General features: G+C 38.9%; 1 protein-coding gene, 1 long non-coding RNA gene and 1 pseudogene across 4 annotated transcripts; 2 read left to right on the top strand and 1 right to left on the bottom strand.

Moving 5' to 3' along the window:
- The first annotated feature begins 443 nt into the window (after positions 1 to 443).
- Positions 444 to 4115, top strand: LOC110725803. Of its 3 annotated transcripts, none has more exons than XR_002512226.1 (3): positions 444 to 685; positions 1490 to 3003; positions 3758 to 4115. It is a non-coding gene; the product is annotated as an uncharacterized LOC110725803 (long non-coding RNA). The 3 variants fall into 3 exon arrangements; XR_002512227.1 differs by having other exon boundaries at positions 1490 to 3524; positions 3780 to 4115; XR_002512225.1 differs by having other exon boundaries at positions 1490 to 3524.
- A 5289-nt stretch (positions 4116 to 9404) lies between these two features.
- On the top strand, positions 9405 to 10664 carry LOC110725483 (probable cinnamyl alcohol dehydrogenase 1). Its single transcript, XM_021904953.1, has 4 exons — positions 9405 to 9644; positions 9866 to 10138; positions 10214 to 10364; positions 10468 to 10664. The coding sequence occupies exons 1-4, from the start codon at positions 9405 to 9407 to the stop codon at positions 10662 to 10664; spliced, it is 861 nt and encodes a 286-aa protein (XP_021760645.1).
- A 6438-nt stretch (positions 10665 to 17102) lies between these two features.
- On the bottom strand, positions 17103 to 20024 carry LOC110725802 (annotated as a pseudogene).
- Between the last annotated feature and the right edge of the window lie 5223 nt (positions 20025 to 25247).

Raw genomic sequence — 25247 nt, 5'->3', positions numbered from 1 at the left:
CTCTACTTTATTCTGATCGTATTCATGTGCGCTTTCTGACTAACATGCAATCAATAGGATTAACCCTAAACCTGTTTATCTATGTTGGTTGAATTTAATGCACAAACAAACTATTATTGGCGATCACTTGAAATTATAATCATATTAACCCTAAACAAGATTATTAATTATCTTATTAAGCGTGATTACAAGTATAAAATTCCCTTTAAACATGCATAAAAGGCGTGATCAAGCAGTCACTAGTAGAAAAACATAAATAGGCACCGAGTTAGTGGCACCGGTTTTTAAGAACCGGTGGCAAAAAAATTAGGCGGAATTATTATAAAAGAAATGCCACCGGTTCAAACCAAACCGGTACCAAATTGGTGAAATGGCACCGGTTTGAACCGGTGGCAATTCATTAATGTAAAAAAAAAAACCGCCCCTCTAGTTTCTTTCTCTTTCCTCAATCTCGAGTTCTCTCTCTCTCTCTTTTCTCCTGTCTCCTGATCAACTAAGATCTTCCTCTTCTCTTTCTCTTTCCTCTCTCCTCAACTAGATCTAGGGTTTCTGATTTCTACTCCACCTCACCCTCGTACATCTGCTTTTCCGGTGCCCGTCCCGATCAAGTCCGAAACAAGTTCTCTATTCCGGCGACTTCAATAGTTCAACACGATTGGTAGTACTGTAGCATCGTTTATTCCAGGTAATTCGCTTCTACAAATTCAATTTCTTAACAATTTTGGGTAAAATTAGTCTATGAATTTATATAATCAACTATGGGAGTCGATTGATATAAGTATATAACATGCAAGATAGAAAACCCAATTTTTTTGCCGAATTATTCAAAATGTGAGCGTTTATTGGAGATAATTGATATAATCAATTAATCCTGTCACACTATATTTGGTTCGGTTTCTCGTTTTTTTTTTCAATTGTTTTGCGATTCTTTGTTATTGGTTTAATATGATTATTTTCTTGCTAATTCTGTATTAAATTGTTGTTTTATTTTCAATTTTATTGTGATTTTTATAGCAATTTTCTGGCAATTTTGTTGACTGATTATACTCTATGTTTGAGTTGGGTGTGCAAAATTAAAGATTTTCCACCCAAGTTGGGTATATTCGTGTTGGTGCCATTCTTTTTTTTTTTTTATTGGAATTTGATGGTTTATTTTGTTTTTTGGTTTTTGTTTGGTTATGAATCTGATGGGGTTTTTGATTTGTTGTGGAATTAGTTTTTTTTGTTGGGTTTTGGGGATTGGGATTGATCTGTTTGGATTGGGATTTTGTGGGTTTTCATTGAATTATTGTACTTTAATCTTATAATGTGGAACTGTGATGGGTTTTGAGATATGGTTGATTTTGGATTATGAGCATAATTTGGGTGTTTTTATTTTTGAGCTTAATTTAAACTAGTATTGCTCTGCTGGTTTAATTAAAACTACACTACTTCTTGCCTTTGATTAATACACACTCTGAGATCTCTTATCTTTGTTTGTTGATTCAAGTGGCTGTCGGAGATGTTATCTATATTGAAGCGAACAATGGGGCAGTTAAGTGGGTGGGAATAAGTGAGGCTTTTTCCACAGAGTTCGACCTTGAGGCAAAGGAGTCTTTCCCACTTCCTAAAGGAGAAGTTCACAAAACAAAACAAAAAAAAAAAAAAAGGAAATTGTGCAGGTTTGTGATGTGATTGTTTGGGTGTTTTGGATTTATTTTTGTTCTCCTCTAGCTTAATTTGGGTGTTTTGGATTTTTTTTTGTTCTCCTTCAGCTTAAGTTCATTGAGACAAATTATGAGCTTAATTTGGGTGTTTTGGATTTTTTTTGTTCTCATTCAGCTTGGGATTGTTTGAAATGGTTTTGTGAGTATACTAGTATCAAATGTGATTTTGTTTTGTGCGATTATATTAGTATCTATTTTTGTTTTGTGATTTTGTTTGGGATTGTTATGTTGGATGATGATTTTGCTACTTGGATTTGAAAAAGATCTTGAAAAGATGATATTTTTGGTTGTTTTGGTGGATTGATTGGTATGATAATTGATTTCTCTTTGTTCTTGCTGTGTTAATTGAGGTTATGTGTATTAGAATGAATTTTTAGAATTACTCTTTGTTTCCTTTGGTTTAGGTTCTGTAGTGCGCGTTATCAGGTTTATGTAGCTACTCATAACAAACTTATGTAGGCGTTCGGTTTAAGATGAGCACTGTAATATTTATAGAGATGAGCACTGTAATAACAAACTTTCTTGTGTCCTTGATTTGACTGATAAGTAAATTGAGTCAAGTTTTGTGATTTTACTGCTGTGATATAAAGATTGGACAATTGTAGATTAGTTCCTGTTCTTAATAAAAAGACGACTATAGACAGCTTTACGTCTTTGTCATAAAATGTGGAAGTGTTAGTTTTAAGCTTGTGTAAATGTGTATTTGATCCCTATTGTGACTTGCCTAGATGGGAGAACCTTAAATTTTGAGCCCCGAATTTTTTGATTTAAATGAGTAAAATATGGAAGTGGAGTTCAAAAGAGAACATTCATCAAAACCAAGTCATGACTCTTAACAATTGCACCATTTTTTTCTTTTCTTTTCTATTTTTTTTTTACCTTCATAGGACTACAAAAATAAAACTCACTAGTAGTCATGACTCAGTAATTTTTTTTTAATTTTCAATATGACTTTGATTGTTTTAAATTAATGTTAAGTGTATGGTAGTGGGTTTGGATGCTTGTTATTGGTTGAATTGTGGGTAAAATTCAGTTTAGAATGTTGGCATAGTACTTAGATTCAATAAAATGATTGAATATTCTACTTTTGTAAAATGAAATTAAAAAATTGAAATAATAAAGAAGCATTTGAGGAAAAGTAGACTTCTGTTTATGCATTATATTCCTGGATCTGTTTAGCCGCTGCCTCGCAAGGCTGCTGCTGCAACCGCTGCCTCGCAAGGATGCTGTTGCATGCTTCTATGCCCTGCTGTTGTTCTGATCTCCTGATGCTGCAGCTATGCTCTACGCCACTGCTGTAATACTCTCGCTGCTGTTAATCTGCTTTACGCTACTATTAATTTGGTGTTGTTTTGCTGTCATATTTGCTTATAAAATTTTCATTTTTGTCATCTGTTTTTTTTTTTTTATTATTTTTTATTGAGTTGTGCCTCAAAATTTTGTTATAACATTCATAGTTTCTGCATATTTCAAAAGACAGAAAGAAAGATGATTCTTGCAAAGAAAGATGATTCATAGTTTCTTGCATGTTTCAAAGAAAGATGGAATACTAATAATAAGAAATTCAGAATAAAGAGGTCCTATTGGCTGTGGGAATTCAGAAGGTTGGACAGTGAGATAAGGTTATGCACGTGTATGTCTAAAAGCCTTACACTTGACTTAGTTGGTAGTTTAAGATTACGTGTATCAGTATGTACCCCATGCACAATTTTGAGGGTGGATGTATTGGAGAGGTTTCGAGTGATTCCTGTGATTGGAGAAGGGTTTGAGCCTGTTTATGTTCCTCAATTGACGGCGAATATGCAAGTTGGTTTGCTGGTAAGGATTGAAGAAAGAATCAAAATTTGAATGACCGAATTGAATTATTGAATTCTAATGCTATATTGTCTTTTTAAGTCTAATACAGAGTACATTTTCGCCTTGCTTTCTCCTTTTCCGTAAAAATGATTATTTATGATTATAAGCAGACTTTCAGGCAGTGTGCCAAACTAAGCTTTTTATTAGATTGAAACTTTAACATTTATTTTTTAATAAAGCTCTTGCCTGATCAGGATGATTTCCTTGCTAATTAAGGGGTTCAAGCTGCGATTTTGACAAATTTGAAGATGCTACTGCTGCCCTGCGTGCCCTGCTGCTACTGCTGCCTTGCAGCTACTGGCTCGCAAGGCTGCTGCTGCCTCGCAAGGCTGCTACTGCAGCTGCTGCCCGCTTCTATGCTGTCCTGGTCTACGCTACTACTTCTATGCTCCTGCAAATGCTGCTGCTATACTCTACGCCACTGTTGCCAATCTGCTCTAAGCTACTGTTGTAATTTTATTACAGTCGATCTGTTACAATATAAAACTATATTCTTTTTTTTTTTTAAATTAAAATTGTAATGTTACAGCTTTATATTAATAAAAATTATAAGTTTATATATATGTAAGTGTTTATATATCAATTTAAGTCAAAAAAATGCCAAAAAAAAAAAAAAATTATTTTTTTGGGGCATTAATGGCACCGGTTCTTAACCGAACCGGTGCTAAAAACTGTATTATTGGCACCGACCTGAACCGGTGGCAAACACTTTCACTTTTTGGCATCCCTCACACAAACATCGGTTCAAAACCGGTGCTATGGGGGGGTTTTGAACCGGTGCCCTTTTACAATTTTCTACTAGTGAATAAATAATAAATATATCAAGCAACATGATCATAAATAATAAATTAACAATTATAAAAATAATTATAATATTCATGTTAAAGCATAATAATAGCAAGTCCTAGGCATGATACTAACAAGATTAATAACAAACCCTAACATGTCACTAAGCAATAAAAATCAAATCTTTAACCCTAACATGATACTAACAATCATAAATATTAGGAAGAACGTAGGAAGCATCATACTTTCAATCATACTTGATATTAAAATTACCCTAGACATGATACTAGGAATCATAATAACAATCTAAACATGAGTTCTACATCATAACATCAATAAAAACAATAAAGTACTTACTTTGATGCCTCGTACCTCTTTCTAATAACAAAATACACGCGTTAGTAACTTCAAGGAAAATAATAAAACAAAACAATTAAATTAAATAATTGAAAGAGAGATTTGGGACCAAACCCTCAGAAATTAAACCTTTCATGTCTAGGGCGAAAACAACTTCGAATATGGGTAGGTGTTTTTAGATCTTGCGTATGCGAAATTTTGTATGTAAAAAGCTAGTTTAGAAAAAGAGAGAGAGAGAGAGAGTAATCAAGGAAAACTTTATGAGAGTTGGTGAATGATTGAAGAGAATGAGAGAGAATTGAAAACTGGTTGTAGGTGAATGAAAACGGAGTTTTTAATACGTTATTTATAGAGAAAATCAGCCAAAAAGATAAAATATCAAAACAGAGCATTGACGCACAAAAAACCGAACCAGCACCAACGCTGGCTGTTGGCGCTAGGCGCTACAGCTGGCGTTTGGCGCTGATTTGGAAAATTACGCGTTTTCTCAAAATCAGATAAAAATTGTCGTATAGGAGGATAAAATCGTATTTTCCTCAAAAATGCTCTTTGATTTTAATTAAAACTCTGAAAAGTCAACAAAAGTCAATTTATCAATGCTAATTGATTAGGAATGAAAAGAACCTTCTAGAAGAATCTAGAAGACTAAAACCATTCCTAATTGCATTAGGAATGATAAATCATATTAGGCCCTCCCCTAGATCATTGGACCGCATATAAGGCTCAAACCGGACCCAGTTTAGTAAATTGGCCATAACTTCCTCAATATTCATCGGAATTAGGCTTATAATATATCGTTGGAAAGCTCTTGTCAAGCCCCATCCAACTACACTATTATTGGACCCATATCATGGACCAACCAAACTGGATTGACTGTTTTCTTAAAATAAGTTTTCAAAAACAGAGAGAAGAGAAAAGAAATTAAAACTATTCGCAACACTAAACTTTCTACACTTTCGCTTCATTCGATTATATCTCGACGCGAAAGGTACTCATCACTGGGTTTTGTTTTGGGGAGACACAAATGGGTGTCTACACAGATGAAACACAGGCACTGGAAGAATAGGGTACTTGGGTGCTAGAAAAATTACCACTTGGTAAAAAGGCACTCGGGAGCAAGTGGGTGTACAAAGAAAAATACGATGAGCATGAGAATTTGTAGAGATTAAAAGCGAGATTAGTCGTCTTTGGCAATCATCAGGTTGAAGGATTAGACTACAATGAGACATTTGCTCCGGTGGCAAAAATGGTGACTGTTCGAACTTTTCTTGTAGTAGCGGCGGTGAAAAATTGGGAAGTTCATCAAATGGACGTTCATAATGTGTTTCTTCATGATGATATGGAAGAAGAGGTATATATGAAAATTCCCCTTGGTTTTGAGAAAGATAATTCTGACAAAGTTTGCAGGATGAAGAAATCGTTGTATGGGCTTAAACAAGCTCCTCGATGCTGGGTTGCAAAGCTTGCTACAGCTTTGAAAAACTATGGCTTTAAACAGTCATATTATGATTATTCTCTGTTTATTCTGACAAAAGGTAAAATACAGCTTAATGTGTTAGTGTATGTAGATGATTTGATTGTTGCAGGCAACGATAAAAATGCTATGCACCGTTTTAAATCATATCTGGGAGATTGTTTCAAGATGAAAGATCTTGGAGTGTTGATATTTTTTGGGACTAGAGGTAGCCCGAAATAAACAGGGAATTTTTATTTGCCAGAGGAAGTATGCACTAGATATAATTACTGAGGCCGGTGTACTTGATGCTAAACCTGCAGAGTTCCCTATGGAACAAAATCACAAGTTAGCACTATCTCAGGGAGAGTATTTTCATGATATTGAGAAATATCGACGCCTCATAGGTAGACTGATTTATTTGTCTGTTACGAGACCCGACTTAGCATATTCTGTACACATTTTATCACAGTTTATGCAAAAACCCAGGATTGATCATTGAGAAGCAGCTCTACGAGTTGTTAGATACTTGAAAAAGAGTCCGGGACAAGGTATTTTATTGAGATCTAATAGTGCTTTACAGTTGGAAGGTTGGTGTGATTCAGATTGGGCAGGTTGTCCTCTCTCCAAACGGTCCTTGAGTGGTTGGTTTGTGTTTCTTGGTTTGTCTCCAGTGTCATGGAAAACCAAGAAGCAGCCTACTATGGCCCTTTCTTCGTCGGAAGCAGAATATCGTTGTATGAATGCAACGACTTGTGAATTAAAGTGGTTGAAGCGACTACTTGGTGACTTAGGTGTACGACATGAGAATGGGATGCATCTTTATTGTGATAGTCAATCTGCGTTGTACATTGCGCAGAATCCAGTGTTTCATGAACGAACAAAATATATTGAGTCAGATTGTCATTTTGTTCGGGATGCGATTACAGATGGGATAATTATACCCTCGTATGTTCCTACGACGGTTCAATTGGCTGACATTTTTACAAAATCTTTGGGAAAAGCTAAATTCGAGTTTCTACTTCGCAAGTTGGGTGTTCGAGATCCGTACTCTCCAACTTGAAGGGGGTATTAGGAAAGATAAAGATAAATATTGTGAATATTATCTTAGAATATTTTGTGAATATCTTTTAGGTTATTTGGCCTTGCCCTCCAAGTATTCTATTATATATATTATTGTGGCCGTATATGTGAATGTGAAATCACAGAGAGAATTATTCATTATATTTTGACCTGGATTGAAGGTGCTGCAAGGGAAAATCGACAGCTTTATAACTGCACATGAGGAGCTCGAGGAGCAGGTGATTTTTTTCCATTGTCGTTACATTACATGTACTTATCCTTCCCCCAGTAACAATAGAGTGATGGACTATAATATAAATGTGGTTTAGGCATTTATACTTTCAACCTGTTTGTCATCCTTTCGATGCCCATCTCTCTGCCTTTATAAGACATAATTGATTCTCAATATAGATTCGTACATTTGTTTCTGAAGCACATACAAACAAGAAGTACAAGGTTACTGTATTTTGCAATGTGCATGGTCTTGCAGACTTGCTTAACTGTAATCAGTGGAAGTCTAAGACTAAGGGCAAATGGTTACAATTTTCGTAAATTCCTTGTTATTGTTCTGAACAGTGGACACATTGCTGTTGGCATTGAAATCCAATTCTTTTGATATGGAACAGCTGCCTTATCATTTTAGATATTCCCTGTACGTCGTGTATTAAGGAAAAAGTAATAAATTCAAGTCTACTTCTTAAATGGTTTCGACATGGGTAATCAGTAGGTGTTCATGTCTAAATTCTATATTCCACTTTGGTGTGTGGCCACCTCAAGTTCTTCAATACTTTGATATGTATATAACTTTCTTGGTTTTGTATCATAGGCAAAAAGAGAAAGAGAAGCTAAGCTTGCCGAGGAAGGATGGACTGTTGTTGTACATCGCAAGGGTGGGAAAAGGACAACTGATTCTGATAGTGGTGTTGTTGTTGGATCTGTTACTGAGGCTGCTGTGCGCGAAAAATTGGCCAAGAAAAAGAGTAAGGATGTTGGGCTTGATTTCTACCGATTCCAGAGGAAAGAAGCACACATGATTGGTAATTTGGTATGGCTACATTATATTTATGCTCTCAGATTTACTTTTTACTTGCAAAGTGAGATGGCATTGAAATCCTCTTTATTTTAGGTGTCGACTTTTGTGGATTATGTTGATATCTCATATGGTTACTATTTATAATTCAATGCTTGATTTTGGTTCTTCATGTATCCTGAGCCTTGGAGTTCTTGATGAGGTGTTGCATGGTCAACAATGCATTTCCAAATTTCATTTTGTTATTAGAAATCTCATGCTTCTCTTTTGCTCATACTCTGATACTCGCTTAGGGATGTGTTATGACTTTCAAGCTCCGTCCTGAGTGTAACTTTTGAAACATAGTAGACTCACTCGTTTCAAATTTATTTGCTTACCCCTTAATTGCCACAACATTTTTCTAAAAGTGCTGTTACATCCTCCTTCCAATCACGGAGAAATTGCGACTATTTCATGCCCATTTCACTTAATCCTGGGATAATAATCAAGTAATGCTTTGATTGAATTAATTATCACTTGATGCTCAACTGGTTTGGAAAAATATTTTCTTAGTCTATAATTTGTGTATCACAATTGTTGACATGTTAGTCTTAGCTCCAAATGATGATCTCGTCGTGTTGGATCAAATATACAATTTGTAGATGCAGATTAATTTCACCTCAGCCAATTTCTCTATGCTCAAGTCCTATCTGTTTGCAGATATTATGAAGCTACAAAGTAAACTCGAGGAGAACAAGAAACGGATACAACAGATACGAGTTGCAAGGAAGTTTAGAGCTTACTGACTGTTTCCTTACAATCACAAAGCAACAGAAGTATTTACAAGAAGGTTAGAGAATTAGTTCAATGAGTCGGAAGCTACACAGAACTGTTGATATCATCCACAGATACATATATACATATATAAAGAGCTTAATGGGTATTTTATTTATTGTTCAGGTAGGATAACATATAAGAGCATCTTTAACAATGAACAAATAAAATTGTTTGCGTTAGTATTGAAATAAAATAATGTAAAAAAAAATTATGGAATGATGAATAGTGGCATGAACAAATGTGAATGGTTTGGAAAACCAAACCATTTGTGAAAATTATTTGTCTGACAAAATTTACTTTCATTGGTAAATTGAAAATGGGGTAGGTGAATAGTAACATGAACAATATTGTTTTTTGGTTCATGAGCTTAATGGGTCCGAATGTTGATCGTTTCAAAGTTGGGGATCATGTTGGAGTGGGAACTTATGTCAATTCATGCCAGGATTGTGAGTATTGCAATGAAGGGATGGAAATTAACTGTGTGAAAGGAACAGTCTTTACGCTCAATAGAGTGGATACAGATGGTACAATCACAAAAGGAGGTTACTCTAGCTCGATTGTTGTTCATCAGAGGTGGGTAATTCATTAAAAAAAAATGCTATTACAAAATGACTTCTGGCTAACTCTTTTATTTTGGTTGATGATGATTGATGACAGAGGATTTATTCCAAGTCCTAAAACGATTTCTTAGTGTCTTTGTTTCTGCAGTAATTGAGTGAATTCATTAGTGTCATTTTGATCAAGCAATTTGTAAATGTGCTTTTAAGATACTGCTGAGTTTTCATATACTGCTATCAGATTCCTGACAGTCTTCCCTTGCACTTAGCAGCACCGTTATTATGCGCTGGAGTTACTGTATATTCTCCCATGGTTCGCCATAATATGAAACAACCTGGTAAAAGTCTTGGAGTAGTTGGGCTTGGTGGTCTTAAACATATGGCTGTTAAGTTTGGTAAGGATTTTGGACTGAAAGTTACAGTTTTTAGCACCAGTGTATCGAAGAAAGAGGAGGCCTTGAGCGGGCTTGGTGCAGATAATTTTGTAATTTCATCTGATGAACAACAAATGAAGGTAACTATTGCTCAACTTTATAGTAGTTGCATAGTGCTGCCCTTTGCCGTTCTAGTCTATTTATGCTTCTTCTAGGCCCTTGCTAAATCATTGGACTTCATAGTTGATACTGCATCTAAAGATCACCAATTCGAGCCATATTTGTGGCTTCTTAAGACATTTGGTGCTTATGTTCTGGTAGGCTTCCCAAAAGAAGTGAAATTCAGTCCTGCAAGTCTTTCAGTAGGTTTGTCTATCAACTGAATTGGATTGCTGACTTACATTCAAATTAGATCCTATATATGCAGCTTTCAGTAGGTTTATCCATCAATCTTACGATTTTCTGACAGGCATGAAGACTATCTCTGGTAGCTTAGCTGGTGGTACTAAAGTTACTCAAGAAATGTTAGAGTTCTGTGCTGCAGAGAAAGTATATCCAAGTGTAGAAGTTGTTCCAATCGAATATGCAAATGAAGCTCTTGAGAGGCTCGTAAAGAGGGATGTGAATTATCGTTTTGTGATCGACATTGAGAATTCTTTTAAGTGATATCCTTTGAAGAAGATAGAAATCTACATTATGCTCACATTAAATAATCAAAGGCACACTTTTATCAATTGCATGTTTTGTAAATTTTGAATAAATTTTATGTATATTTGTAGAACGATAATAATAATTAAAAGAATCGATGGCGACGATAAAAAATGTCTCCCCCCTCCCCCCTCCCCCTGATCCTGCAGGTAATCCGGTCGTCCCTCATCAGCCCTCTTCTTCCGGTCGCTCTCCGTCGCCGCCCCTCATCCCAAAATCCTTCAAATCTGCCCTCTCTTCCCCTCATCCCAAAATCCTTCAAATCCGCCCTCTCTTCCCCTCATCCGTCTGCCTCCTTTTCTTTTTCTTCTGTCTCAGCCTCTTCCCTTGCAGCGTCTTCCCCTCCGGCTGAGTTCCTTGCGGAGAGTCAGCTGTTCCTTCCGCTTGAGGTTGACCGCTGTGTCTCCCTCTGTTCCTCTTGGAATTTCTCCTTGATTGGAAAAGTTATTGGTAAATCTTTATCCTTTTCTTACTTGAGGGAGCTTTTAAAAAAGGCCTTTTTTCCCTGTTCGAAATGGGACATTTTCCTCTTGGGGAAAGGCTTCTTTAATCTTTATCTTGAAGTTCTCTAATCAAGAAGATGTTCAAGCTACTCTTGAACGTGGTCCGTGGAAAATTGGGGGTTTCCCTCTGTTTCTGAAGCTATGGGAACCTGGGTTCAAACCCTCTAATGCGGTGATTGGCTCCGCCGTATTGTGGGTTACTCTGCCGGAACTTCCTATTGAGTTCTATGATAAAGAGATTTTGATGGGTATTGGTAACTCTCTGGAAAAGTTGGTCAAAATTGATGTGAAGACATTAGAAAGGGATCGAGTTCGTTTTGCTAGACTCCTCGTTCAGGTTAACATCTCTAAACCTGCCCCGTCGGCAATTTGGATTGGTAAATTCCTTGAGCCAATTCAGATTCAAGAAGCCTCAAGATTTTGCAAAAGTTGTAAGGAGTATGGTCATTGGTCAATGGAGTGTTTGATTACCCTTGCAAAGAACAAAAAACCCCAAGTGCCTGGTAAAGATAAGTTATCGTCTCAGGATAATGAAGGTTGGACTCAAGTTGTCGGGAAATCGAAGTTGAAGCCATCTCAGGTGGCGGCTACCGGAGATGGGTATCAGTCAGGGCAATCCACCTTGAGATGGGTGGAAAAAAGAAAACAGAACCTTTCCCCAATTGGGCGCCAATTTTCTGTTTTTGGTAAAAAAAAAAAATTCTAATTTTGAAATTCCTCTGATTGTGACACGTGTCCCTTCAAGATCTCCTATCCTCCTTACAGCTGGTTCGCATTCCCTCTCTCCAGAATCTTCCCCTCCCTCCTCTAGTCTATCCAGTCCAACCTCTCTCTCCTCCATTCCTTTCTCAGCTAACCCGTTTCAATCTCTCTCCTCGGATCCAAACCCTGCTTCTCACGATGGTCTCCAACTATGCAACTTACAACCCGTCCCCTTTCCGAGACTTTTTTCACCCATCAAGAAACCAAGACCTATCTCCATCTTCAACCCCAACCAGCACTCCGAACCCATTAGCATCTCCTTCGTGGACCCCCCCTCTCCTCAAGAAATTTACCCAACCTGGAACACTCATGTGGTGGATCTGACTCCGCCGGAAATGGGAATCTCGGATCTCAACCCGAATCTCATTCAGTTTATGATGGAAACTCAGCAATGGGACGAAGTCAATATTGTCCCGAGAGAAGTCCTTCGACAGTGCATCCTCAACCCCCTCCAAGTTCCGGCAGAGTGGCTGGAAATGAAAATGTTGACGAGCCAAGGCGATCTTATTCCTGCCCACCTCCCGAATGTAGCAGATCTGGTTTTCTTATCAGAGGAGGTGAAGCAATTTTTCTTTTGGAGGATGGATCAGATGATGGTAACAAACTCAGTGGATGTGATTCCGCCGGAATTCTCCTCGATCCTAGATCCCCCCCCCCCCCCCCCCCCCCCCCCCCCCCCCCCGACCTTGCCTCGACATATCGAGATGATTCAATTGCAGTTCCTGGCTGTGAAAATCGAAACTCGAAATTGGACCAATGTAATGAAGCTAATTCACACAAGAAAGCGAGAGCGACAAATTCAACTGACAGTAGGTTGGGAGTTCGTCGGAGTGAACGAGCTAGAAAGGTCAATAAATCTATCCCTGGAGCCGAGGCATTACATTTTATTCGACCAGACTACAGGGCAAGATCGAGAATTCTTGAGTGATCTACCAAGCGGGGAAGTAGATCCCTTTCCTCGCCCCCCCCCCCCCCCCCACAACGCGTGATATGTCTATCCTTTACTGGAATGCGTGAGGGATAGCTAGGATCTCCTTCTCTAGAAACATTCGGCTTCTTATTCAGCAGCACCAACCCCACTTGATTGTTATTTCTGAGGTGCGTGTGAGTAGATCTGATACTGAAAAAATTGTTCGGAAGCTTCCCTATGATGAGTGGCTGATGGTGGAACCGACCGGATTCTCTGGAGGAATAGCCATTCTGTGGAGGTCGAATGCGGTGTCGTTTGAAACCACTAGAATGACTGATCAGGGCATTCATGGTATTCTCCAGGTATTCTCTCCCCCAAAAAAAAAAATTTCTTTCCAGTATTTATGCTAGTCCAAAATTTCGTGTGAGAAAATTTCTTTGGTCTGATTAGTTCCTTTATGGATTTGTCGTGGGTTATTTTGGGTGATTTTAATGAAGTCTGTTTCCCGCATGAAAATTTTGGTGGTCGTCCTATTAAAATTCACAGAGCTAATGCCCTTTTATCGTGTATGCGTGCTTGTAATTTGATTGATTTGGGTTTTTGTGGTCAAAAGTTCACCTGGACTAATAAGCGTAAAATTGGCCCTATTTTTGAGAGACTTGATAAAGCTTGGTCAAATTTGGAGTGGATTTCCCTTTTCCCTTCTGGCCATTTGAAAATTTTGCCTCGTCTTACTTCTGATCATTGCCCAATTCTGTTATGCTTGTATGAGCGTATGGGATTTCAAGCCCCAAAACCCTTCCGTTTTGAACCCATGTGGTGCTTGGAGCAATCTTTCATTTCCCTTGTTCCTTCAGAGTGGAGTAAAAGTGATAAATTTTTTTTTACAAATTAAATGATCTGACCCCCTGCTTGTGTTTTTTGGAATAAAAATGTTTTTGGGAATATTTTTAAGAAAAAGGCTCGCCTTATAGCGAGGTTAGAGGGTATTCAAAAATCCCAAGGCTCAAATGGTTTTTCAAATTACCTTTTTGATTTGGAGAAGAACCTCCAGGAGGAGCTCTTGGAGATTCTCCACCACGAAGAGTTGTTTTAGATGATGAAATCAAGAGATAATTGGATTGTAGAAGGGGATAGGAATACTTCTTATTTCCATAAATCAGTCCTTGTTAAGAGAAGTAGAAATAGGATTATTTCTTTATGTTCTGATGTGGGTGAACAAATTTCTGACCCTAACCTTCTGAGAAGTCACATTAGAAATTATTTCTCTGAGTTATTCTCTTCCTCCTTTGTGACCCCCCCTGAGCCTGATGCTTTTCCTATTCCACTCCCTGTGTCTAGCCCTCTCATTTCAATTGTCCATCCTCCTGATCTTCAAGAAATCTGGGGAGTCATTTCTAAGATGGGATCCTTTAAAGCCCCGGGGCCCGATGGGTATCACCCTTTTTTCTATAAGAAATTCTGGGACACCATTAATTTAGATCTCACTTCTTTTATTAGGAGAATTTTTGAGGATAAAGCCATCCCAGCCAACATTAACAAGACCCTGATTGTCATCATCCCTAAGGTGTCTGACCCTTCTTCTATCACTCAGTTTAGACCAATCAGTCTCTGCAACACTGTCTGTAAGATTGTTACTAAGATCATTACTAATCGTCTTCGTGGCTTTCTTCCCTCTAGAATCTCCCCTAACCAAAATAGCTTTCTCCCGGGTAGAGGTACGGAAACAAATGTGATTGTGGTGAATGAAATCTTGCACTCCATGAAGAATAGGAAAGGAAAAAAGGGTTGGTTTGTTCTCAAATTGGACTTAGAGAAAGCTTATGACAAGATTGAGTGGGTTTTCTTGAGAAATGCATTAGTTTTCTTTGGATTGGATTCTCCTTCTATTGAGCTTATCATGTCTTGTGTTTCCTCTGTTACCTCCTCGGTTCTTGTTAATGGCATTCCCACCGAGGATTTTTCTCCTTCTAGCGGTATTCGCCAAGGGGACCCTCTCTCCCCGTACTTGTTTATCATTTGTATGGAAATTCTGTCCCAGTTGATTCATAGAGAGGTTGAGAGTAAAGCTTGGAGTCCCTTCAGCATGGGTAGAAAACAAGTCCCCATCTCCCATCTTCTTTTTGCGGACGATATCCTCTTATTTGGTGAGACTTCCCTTGAGAACACTCTTTCTCTAAAAGATACCCTTGAGTCTTTTTGTGCTTTCTCTGGCCAAACTGTTAGCGTTCAAAAGAGTAGAGTTTTGTTCTCTGGCAATACCTCTCAAATGATAAAAATATTTTTTGTGATGCTCTGGGTTTTAGAGAAACTGATGACCTTAGTCCTTATCTTGGATTCCCCATCTCAAGTAGCAGACCTTCCAAAAATAGAGTTCAGTTCATCTATGAGAAAATTCTTAGAAAACTTTATCATTGGAAATCTACAATGCTCTCTAAGGCTGGTAGGTTATGCTTAGTTTCTTCCACCCCTAATACCCTTCCTAATTACTACTTGCAGTGTATGCTCCTGCCCATGTCAGTTTTGAACCAGCTCAATAGCTCCCTAGCTAAATTTTTGTGGGGGAAAGGGGATAATGCTAGGGGTCTTCACCTGGTAGGTTGGAACAAGATCACTATGCCTAGAGAGAGTGGGGGGCTGGGTATTAGGTGTTTTAAAGCTCTGAATAAAGCCCATTTGTTAAAGCTCTGGTGGAGAATGTTGAATCAGGAAGTCAACTTGGCTGTGCAAATTCTCAAGGATAAATATTCTAAGCCTAACAACTTCTTTCGAGCTTTCTCTTCTGGTTCCCACTTGTGGAAAAGCATGGGAAAGGTTTGGGATGTGTTTAAAACCTGTGTGCAATGGGGTTGACATTTTTGCTTGGAATGATAATTGGGGGGGGGGGGGGGGGGAAGGTGCTCTTAGAAATCTTATTCATGGCCCCCTTCAACGGGGGAAAGAGGAGATTATGCTTGAGGAGTGTATTGTGAATGGTAATTGGGATTTCTCTAACCTCTCCTTTGTCCTTCCTGATGATATTGTTGCCTCTTGTAGAAGTGTTCCTATCCCCGATAATAATCATGATTGCAATGATTTTATCTTCTCAACTCTTACTTCTAAGGGTAAATTTGAATTTAAAAAAGCTTTATCTCTTTTTCAAAATGAGATTGGTGAAACAGTAACTTGGGGTGGATTTGGGGTATTAAAACAGCCCCGAAAATTAGATTTTTTATTTGGTTGTGTCTTTTGGACAGACTTCCTCACAAGGTTACTCTGTTCAATAGAGGTATAACTCCATCTAATGCTTGTGCTCACTGTGTGAACATCCCTGAAAATTCTATTCATATTCTTAAGGATTGTGAACAAGCTAAAGGAGTTTGGGAATTGCTTCATTTGCCTCCTTCCTTCTTCTCTACTCCACTCTATGATTGGCTCTTTTCTAACCTTGCCCACAACCCACCCTCTGCTGATGATATTTCCCTCCCCTGGCAGAACTTTTTCTCCTTCATCCTTTGGAAACTTTGGCTCAACCGCAATGACTGTATTTTTAACCATTCAAATCATTCCCGGGAATTAGCTCTTAGAGAGGCTCAAGCTTTAGCTTGGGAATTCCACACTTCTCTAAGGATCTCTTCGGGTTCTTTCAATCCATCTCCCTCTGTCTCTCATTGGTTGCCGCCCTCTCAACCTTATTTGAAGCTTAACTGTAATGTCTCTTTCATATCTGATGGAGAGTGGGCCGGGATAGCTGGTGTGTTTCGTGACTTTTCAGGGCAATGGGTGCTGGGCTTCCAGCATAAATGTCGAATCAAATCTGCAGCTATGGGTGAAATGCTCGCTATTGGAGTTGGATTAAAGTTGGCAATTGAGAGAAATTGGCAGATGCTTGAAATAGCTTCAGACTCAAAACAGGTGGTCGAACAAATCCAAGATGCAATGACAGTTAAAGATGCTAATATGTACATCCTCCAATCTTGCAGGGACCGCATTGAGCAGCTCAGTTCAGCAAGGCTATATTATGAAGGCAGGAGTTCTAACAAGTTAGCTGATTGTCTAGCTAAATTATGTAGAAAGTCCCCAGATAGGGGCATTTTGATTGTAACCTTAACTAATCCCCCAGATTATGTTCGTAATGTACTTTTGGAGGATAGACCTCCCTAACTCTTTGTATTTTCTTGACTTTGTTTTAATCTAATTCCTCCCCCGGCTTTGCATCAAAAAAATAAAAATAATTAAAAATAAATAAAATTTGTACTCTAGTGCATACTGTATAAGGATCAAATTCCAACTTCCAGGGTGAAGAGTAATGTATTGCAGAATTCATTCCGCACAAACGCACAATAGACACAAGGTAGCAAATAACCAAGTATAGGACCTTTTATTACAAGCTTACATGTATAATAAATTAATAATGCTCATGAAAAAAAATCTCCACTCCATCCTGTTAAAACCAGCTTAATTATCAAGCCTACTCGGCATAATTTCGACGGTTTGGCCTAATGTAGGCTTCAAACTTCTACAAAACATATCAATTGAGGGAATTCTCAATATCGATCACAAAACGATATTTCACGTATCTTTTTACAAGCCTCTCAAAAGCTTCATTTGCATATTCAATTGGAACAACTTCTACCTTTGGATATACTTTCTTTGCAGCACAGAACTCCAACATTTCTTGAGTAACTTTAGTACCACCGGTTGTGCTACCAGAAAAAGTCTTCATACCTGTTAAAAAAATCATAGAATACAGAGAAAAAATGATGGGTTTTGTAAAATTAGCATATTTTATTTGAATGGAATTCAGCAGTTCAGTTCATTTGATGAACAGACATAGTAAAAGACTTGCAGGACTGAATTTTACTTCTTTCGGAAATCCCACCAGAACATAAGTACCAAAAGTCTTTAACAAACACAAATATGGATCAAAATGATGTTGTCCCGCTGCAGAATCAATTATGAAGTCCAATGATCCAGCAAGGGTCTAGATTGAGCATTAGGTACTTAATTAGACTAGATACGACGTAACACAGAATTATGTTACTTCTATAAGTTTGACAGTAGTTACCTTCATTTGCTGCTCATCAGAAGAAATGACAAAGTTGTCTGCACCAAGTACATTCAAGGCCTCCTCTTTTTTTGATACGCTGGTGCTAAAAACTGTGACTTTCAGACCAAACGCCTTTCCAAACAACACAGCCATATGTCCAAGACCACCTAGCCCAATCACCCCAAGACTTTTACCAGGTTGGTTCATATTATGGTGTATCATAGGAGAATAGACAGTTATTCCAGCACATAATAGAGGTGCTGCTAAATGTGAGGGGTAATTGTCAGGTATACGATAGCAGTACCTGAAAATAATTCAGCGCGAAAGATATTTGATTCAGATTCAGTGTCTAAGCTAAGCCTCTAAAGCACATGTACTAAATTCTCTTGACAGATACTGAATAATTTCTCTGGCCTCGTGATCAACTACTGCAGAAACAAAGTAAAATGCAACCATTTTGGACTGGAATAAAGTCATCTAACACCACCCAACCAAAAAGAACAGAGTAAATTAGAGTAAAAATGACAAGGTTAAGTCTATATATATGAAACCTACCTTTCATGAACGACAATATAGCTCGAGTAACCTCCTTTTGTGATTGTACCATCTGCATCCACTCCATTAAACGTATAAACTGATCCTTTCACACAATATATCTCCATCCCATCATTACAATACTCACAATCTCGACATTAGTTGACATAAGTTCCCACGCCAACATGATCTCCAACTTTGAAACGATCAACATTTGGCCCAACCTCTTTCACTACACCAACGATCTCATGCCTTAACACAACAAACACAGCTTCATCAGGGCTCAAAAGTCAATTTCATTGATATACAATTTATCAATAAAAAATCCATTACAAAGCTACATACCCGGGCACAACAGGATACTTGGTGTCACCAGGAAGGTTCTTTGCCCAAGACACATCCGCATAGCAGACTCCACAATGTGTAATCTTAACTGATACATCATCAGCTGCAACGGCCCTATTAAGAGTACTTAATATTCAGTTCATAGAAACCTCATTCAAGTATGCAAAACACGTACTATACCCTTCATTCATACCTGCGATTAAATTCATAAGACGATAGAACTCCTGATGGATCTCTAGCTGCCCATCCTAGGCAATTATGTGCATTTTCCGAAGCCATACTTAGCTGATTCTGCTAATAGACAATATCAAGTTTAAGATTGTATGTAAGCTTTTTTGCAGCTTATGCATTGAGCTCCCCCTTTTACTCAACAAGGAGTATTGAATTTACAGTGTTACACACACGCATCATTTTAGATTTTTACGTGGTACTTAATACGGAGTATGTTATACCAAGTATTATGTATAATAAATAGTAATAAATAGTTAAATACAGTAAAACACCTGCATGTGCCTAATCAAAACATTATATTAATTGATTGTCATTCTTACTTCTTAGGGTGATAACTGGAGTTGTGGTATGAATCATACTCATACCTACCTCCTCCGATCCTTTGAGTTGCTAAACCCCATACCTTATGTGTTTGAGTTATGGGTTTGAGGTATGAGTTTAAAAATTAAATTATTTAATATTTGATTCTTTATATAACTAGCTTAAATCCCGTACAAAATTATACAGAGTAGCGAACTTATAGTTCAACCACTCATTATAAAAATAAATATAATTTATTTAAGAAAATCAAATAACTTAGTCAAATTTAATTAGTCATATTCCTTATGATTAATTTTAATCTATACTTATGCAACACAAATTGGCACAAACCTATAACATATACTTGTATATATATATAAAGTCTAAATCTTGAATTAAAGGAAACAATATTATCGTTGAAACAATCACAATCTAAATAATAGGAAATAATTAGATTCTAACTAGTAACCATACATAATACACTTTATTAGAAAATAGCTAAAATAAAGGGAAAAAAAAAGTTTTAAAGGGAAAATATTACAACAAAAATTAACACATGTCATACACTTATCCCTAGCTATTTATGAATAAAAAAGAAATTAAACGAACCTGAAATTTCTTGGGTTGGATATTTTTATTTTGGGTAAGATACTTTGAGTGAAATCAATAGAAAAGGTGATAATATAAATTAATTAACCAATGAGTTAAGTTGATAATAATTTGATATTTATAGTAGTGTTGGCCTGTTGGGGTTGTTGGAAAAGAAAAGTCTCTTAAAGGCATAAGTAAGTGGCTCAAATTTGCCGACTTGCCGTGCTACAACACCTGATTCTGCTATTAGACTTTTGTTCGTACCACGTAATTAAATTGGATGATGTGCTCAGCACTTACAAAATATGGAGTACAAAGAAATTAGTTACAGCATAAACTTGGTTGTTGATTTCAATCCTATAGAAATGACATAGAGACGATTGAAGTTAAAGGTGATAAGTGATACCTTAGTTTAAGACCCTACTTAATGTTAAATAAGACTGAAATTGATGCATTTTGCATGATTGCTCTTTATAATTGTCAATAGATTTGAAAGTTATCTAATTCCATACAGATATTAAATGAAATACTTATCGCCTGTATATGAAATTAATCAAACCTAGCTAGATCAAATGATATAGGAGAAATTGCCACCATTAATCTCAATTTTGCCTCATCCTCTAATATTAATCCTAACTTCAGTTTATTCCCTATTACTCTCAACTTTGTACCCATTAATTTCTATCACACCCAACCGGTCATCTAACTTGATATTGCAAGTTATCAGACACGTGTCAAAACCTAATAAGTCCAAAAAATAGATTTAAAAAATAAATAAAAATTCAAAAACAAAAAACCCTAACCTTCACCGGCAACACCCCCTTCCTCTTCCGTTTCAACCCTCCCATCCCTTCCCCATCGAATCCCTACCACCTCGCTGCCTTCTCCGACGAATTTCGACCACCCCTAGTGATTTCGCGAGTGACATTAAAGGAGGAGCTGGCTGGGGCTGAGGGAAGTGGCGGTAGTGGTGGAATGAAGTGGCTCTAGAATTTTTTTTTAATCTTTTATTTTTAATTTTTAACCTATCATGATGCGACATGTGTGTACCTAATCACAAATCTGCAAAATCAACTCTTCAACGGGTTCCAAGTCATTTGGGTGTGATAGAAATTATTGGGGTATAAAGTTGGGAGTGATAGGGAATAAGGGCCTATTCACATTTACTTAATTTCAGTTCAGTTCAGTTTAGCTCCAATCACTTCGGTTCAGTTCAGTTTAGCTCCAATCAGTTCAGTTCAGTTCAGTTTAGCTCCAATCAGTTCAATTCAACTCCTAATTTCTCCCTCTCATAAAATATCCATCTCAGCTCAGTTCTATTCAGTTCACTTCAGCTCAGCTCCAATTAGTTTTGTTCAGTTCAACTCAATTCAGGAAATGTGAACAGAACTTAAACTAAAGTTTTGATTAATTGTAGGAATTTTTCCAATGATCTATTACCACCTATGAAATACTATAGTAAGCGAATAAAAGTCCGGAGTCAGGGCCTGTTCACATTTACTTAATTTCAGTTCTGTTAAGTTCAGCTCCAATCAGTACAGTTCAGTTCAGTTCAGTTTAGCTCCTAATTTCCCTCTCTCATGAAATATTAATTTTAGCTCAATTCAGTTTTATTCTATTCTATTCAGTTCAGCTCCAATCAGTTCAATTTAGTAAATGTGAACATGTCCTCAATAGCTATAACCTGACAAATTTTAAATAGCACTATAATATTGTCTATGTTTCGGGTGAAAACAATGGGACCTTGCCGAAGGTCCGCTGAAACGGAGAAGACTGGATTCGGTCCAAGTTATGCTGGGCCGAAGGTTTCCTGCACAGTAAACACACGTAAACTAGCCTCGGGGGTGTTGCCGAGGAAGGCCCCTCCGATGCTAAAGTCAGTACAATGTGTAGAAAGAGAACACTATGCAAGAGAATTAGTTGCTTGAGGCTTTGCTTGAATATATGAGAATATATGAATCTATGAATCAATGAATCAATATCTGAATGTATGAATATTGATGGCTTTTATACCTCTTCATACATGGAGAGGTTGGGCCTTAGCCCAATTGGCTTGCTTTGAGGGCTGACCTTTGACTTTAGCACAATTGGAGAGTTGAACCTTGACCTTGGGCTTTTAATTGGATCATTTAATGCCTAGGCCCAATTGGACTAAATTGGACCCAAACAACTTGCCCCCCAGACCCGATTTGGAAGGATGACGGGTCGGGTTTGATTTAATTCAGAAAAGGAGGGAAGTAAATGATTTAATTAATCCAAAAATTTGAATTTAAACCGTAATTAATGAGATAACAACGGTTAAGGCGGATGAAAGTGGAAGTTGGACGGATAATGGGCAGTTTAATCGCAAGGTCGTGTGTTTAACGGTTACTTAGTGGGGTATTTAAGAGAAATTGAAACGCGGGCTCCCCGTATCCCATTCCTGGAGATATAAACAGAGGCGCGTCATCTCTCCTCACTTATTCACCAACACAAACCCAGTATTCTCGAGAGAAACCAAGAACCCGCATCAAAACTTCGCAAATTCCCCGAGCATTAAGCTTAGAAACTGAGACTTGCCACTACGAACTCGTAAATCGGCAACTTTCGCTTCAGATTAAGGTAAATTCCTTTGATTTCAGTTTATTTTTCTTCGAATTCGAACTCCTTCCCCTTTTTTTTTCGACTTTTTTCTTCGAAATAATCAATGGCAAGAGAAGTTAGAGGTAGAGCCCGTGCTCCAAGAAGAGCAAGGCCAATTCCCGATCCTAGGAACAGGATTGGGACCTGGAATGGACAAAGGCCAGAGTCTGACCCTGCTGAAGGGATTAGGGCGACTCCAATTTCCTCGGCTCCTCCTCAGAGAACGGAGGGGCCGAGCGCTTCTGGACGGGACGATGAAGTTCCCGCTGTCCTTTGGGATATCCTCCCCGGGTTTTCAGAGTGGGAGAATGCCGAAGCAGCTTCGGCCATGATAAAGAACCGCCCCTACTCATGGTGGGTGGAGAATGCCGAACAATATCGGTTTGCCGAGCAAATTGAGTTGCATTACGACATTTTTGAAGCTGATGGGTATTGGTGCCGAATGCCCGCGGCATCCGATAGAATCCATCGTCGACCCCCGGGGTATGTGGGGGTGTACACAAGACAGCTTCAGTACGGGCTGAGGTTCCCTTTGGACGTATTCGTCCGAGACTTGCTGATCCATTACAATATCTCCCTATGTCAGTTAACTCCCACCAGCATCCGAAGGGTGATGACATACTTATGGGTCTGCAAGTTCTTCAAGTATGTGCCGAACCTGCACTGCTTCAAAAAGCTTCATCGGCTAGTGCCAAATATTCAAAGTGGGCACGGAAGCCATGGTTCTGGGTGGTACCGGATTGAGTCCCGGCCCCAGTACCTAACCATGTGGCCGAACGACTCTTCAGACAAGGACTGGAGAGGTCAATGGATTTGGGTTAGGGCACCCATAGATCCGGGCCACCCTTGCGTCTTCAGCGCTCCCCGGTACCTTGCTGAGCCTGATCCCGACATGGGAAGTCTAGGTCCCCCCGCAGATAACGGGCCGGATCCGAACCTTGATCAACAACATATCTTCGGCAAGCTGCCGAACCGGGGGGACAGCGGCCGAATGCAGCATATCCCGGAGACTTGGCTCCCCGATACGCATTATGTTTTCCAAGAGAACATGCTAGCAGCTGTTGGCCTCAGCCGAAAGTTTAAGGATGGTAAGCTTCTTCGGCTGGGGCCGAGGCTTTTTAATTATCTCTTTTTCTTCTCTCACTTTGCTTTTTTATGCTGTGCCAACCTATCTGAACTGACCTTTCCCCTTTTCTTTTTCAGAGCGGGACGAGACCAACGTTGGCATTAACTACGCTCGTCTTGGTGTCAACCGAGAACGAGTTGTAACTGATTGGGCCCCGTCTATCACTGAACCGAGGCATAGGGAAGTTCATCTAGACTCTTCCCACTTCCAAATTGAGGCTGTTGCTCTGTATCAGAGGCAGAAGCCTTGGTGGAAGAAGAGAGACCCCTGGTTTCAGCTGCTGGACGAAGAAGCTGAAGCTGCCCGTACAGCCGAAGAGGTTGCACGGGTTCTCGAAGCTTGCGAAGGAGGAGAAGGGTCCTCCAGAGCTGCTGAAGAAGAAGCTGCAGCTAGGGCAGCTGAAGAAGACGAGGCTTTGCTGAAGACCTCGGTGAGCTTTCAGACTTAACTTTGTCTTTCTTCTTTTTTCTTTTTCTTTTTTTTTTTTTTTTTATTCTTCCTCCCCCCTGTCTGTTACAGTCTGAAGAGAGTAACAGACACAGAGAAGGGAGAGCCCCTGTTCGTCCCGAAGACCAAATACAAGAAGAGTCTTCAGACTCAGACATGGACGAGCAACCTCTTCAGAAAAGGCGCCGAAGAATGGCCATCATCGGCCCTCATGACTTTCAGCGGAGGCCGATGACCATCGGCGTTGAAATAAGGGAACCCGAGGAAGGCAATGGATCGCCGAGGGTTCCCCGGCCACCACCCCAATCACCTCAAAAGACCCCTCCGCCACCTCCTGAGATGGAGGTGGATCAGAGAACTCCCGAATCTAAGAGAGGGGTCCAAGAAGCAATTCAGGAGAGTGCTGCTGAGCACAAAAATAAGGATGCCGTGATGCCCAGTGCTGAGGGTTTCACGACAGACATTGCAAGAGAGGTTGAGGCTTTCGTCCTCACCCCTGAAGAAGAAGAGGTCATAGTAATTGACTCTTCTGAGAAGGATGATGCTGAGCCATCCAAAGCTAAAGAAGCTCCATCGTCATCCTTTCCTTCTTTCCAGACTCTGCAATCTGGAGAAATGGGTTTCTCGGCCCCCCGAATTCCAATCCCAGATCACATCTGGGACCTCATATGGGGTCAGAACCGTGAAGGTGCTGCAGCCTACTTCGGCGATTTTACTGGCATGTCCGAAGTAGATAGGGCAAGAATCTGGTCGCTGAAGGCCAGTGCTGGGATGGGCGAATCCAGCAGATCAGTTCCTGACCCAGCCAGGTCTAACCAACTGCTGATGATGCAGGTGATTTTCCTTGCCTTTATTTCCTCTAAAATTCAGCTCTATTTTTATTTACCTTTATTTTTTTTTTAATTTGTGCTCCTGTTTTCAGTTCGTGCACAATCAGACTCTCACTGTAGAGCTGATAGATACCCTACAAGATAGGGTAGATGCTGCCGAGCACGACAAGAAGGTAGCTGAGGAGGAATTAAAGCTTGCTAAGCTGAAGCAAGCAGCAGCTGAAGAGAAGCAGCAGAAGGGTGAGGAGTACGAGAAAAAAGCTGCTGAAGCCCTCAAAACCTTCTGCGACGCTATGGAGAAGGAAGTTTTT

This window comes from Chenopodium quinoa, unplaced genomic scaffold (assembly GCF_001683475.1).
Source record: "Chenopodium quinoa cultivar QQ74 unplaced genomic scaffold, ASM168347v1, whole genome shotgun sequence".
Classification (NCBI taxonomy): domain Eukaryota; kingdom Viridiplantae; phylum Streptophyta; class Magnoliopsida; order Caryophyllales; family Amaranthaceae; genus Chenopodium; species Chenopodium quinoa.
This window is presented reverse-complemented; position numbering and strand designations above follow the sequence as displayed.

Coding starts and splice junctions, on each gene's coding strand:
- LOC110725483 (XM_021904953.1), top strand. CDS start 9,405: ATGAACAATATTGTTTTTTGGTTCATGAGCTTAATGGGTCCGAATGTT. Junction 10,139..10,213: donor CTGATGAACAACAAATGAAG/GTAACTATTGCT, acceptor TGCTTCTTCTAG/GCCCTTGCTAAATCATTGGA. Junction 10,365..10,467: donor TCCTGCAAGTCTTTCAGTAG/GTTTGTCTATCA, acceptor ATTTTCTGACAG/GCATGAAGACTATCTCTGGT.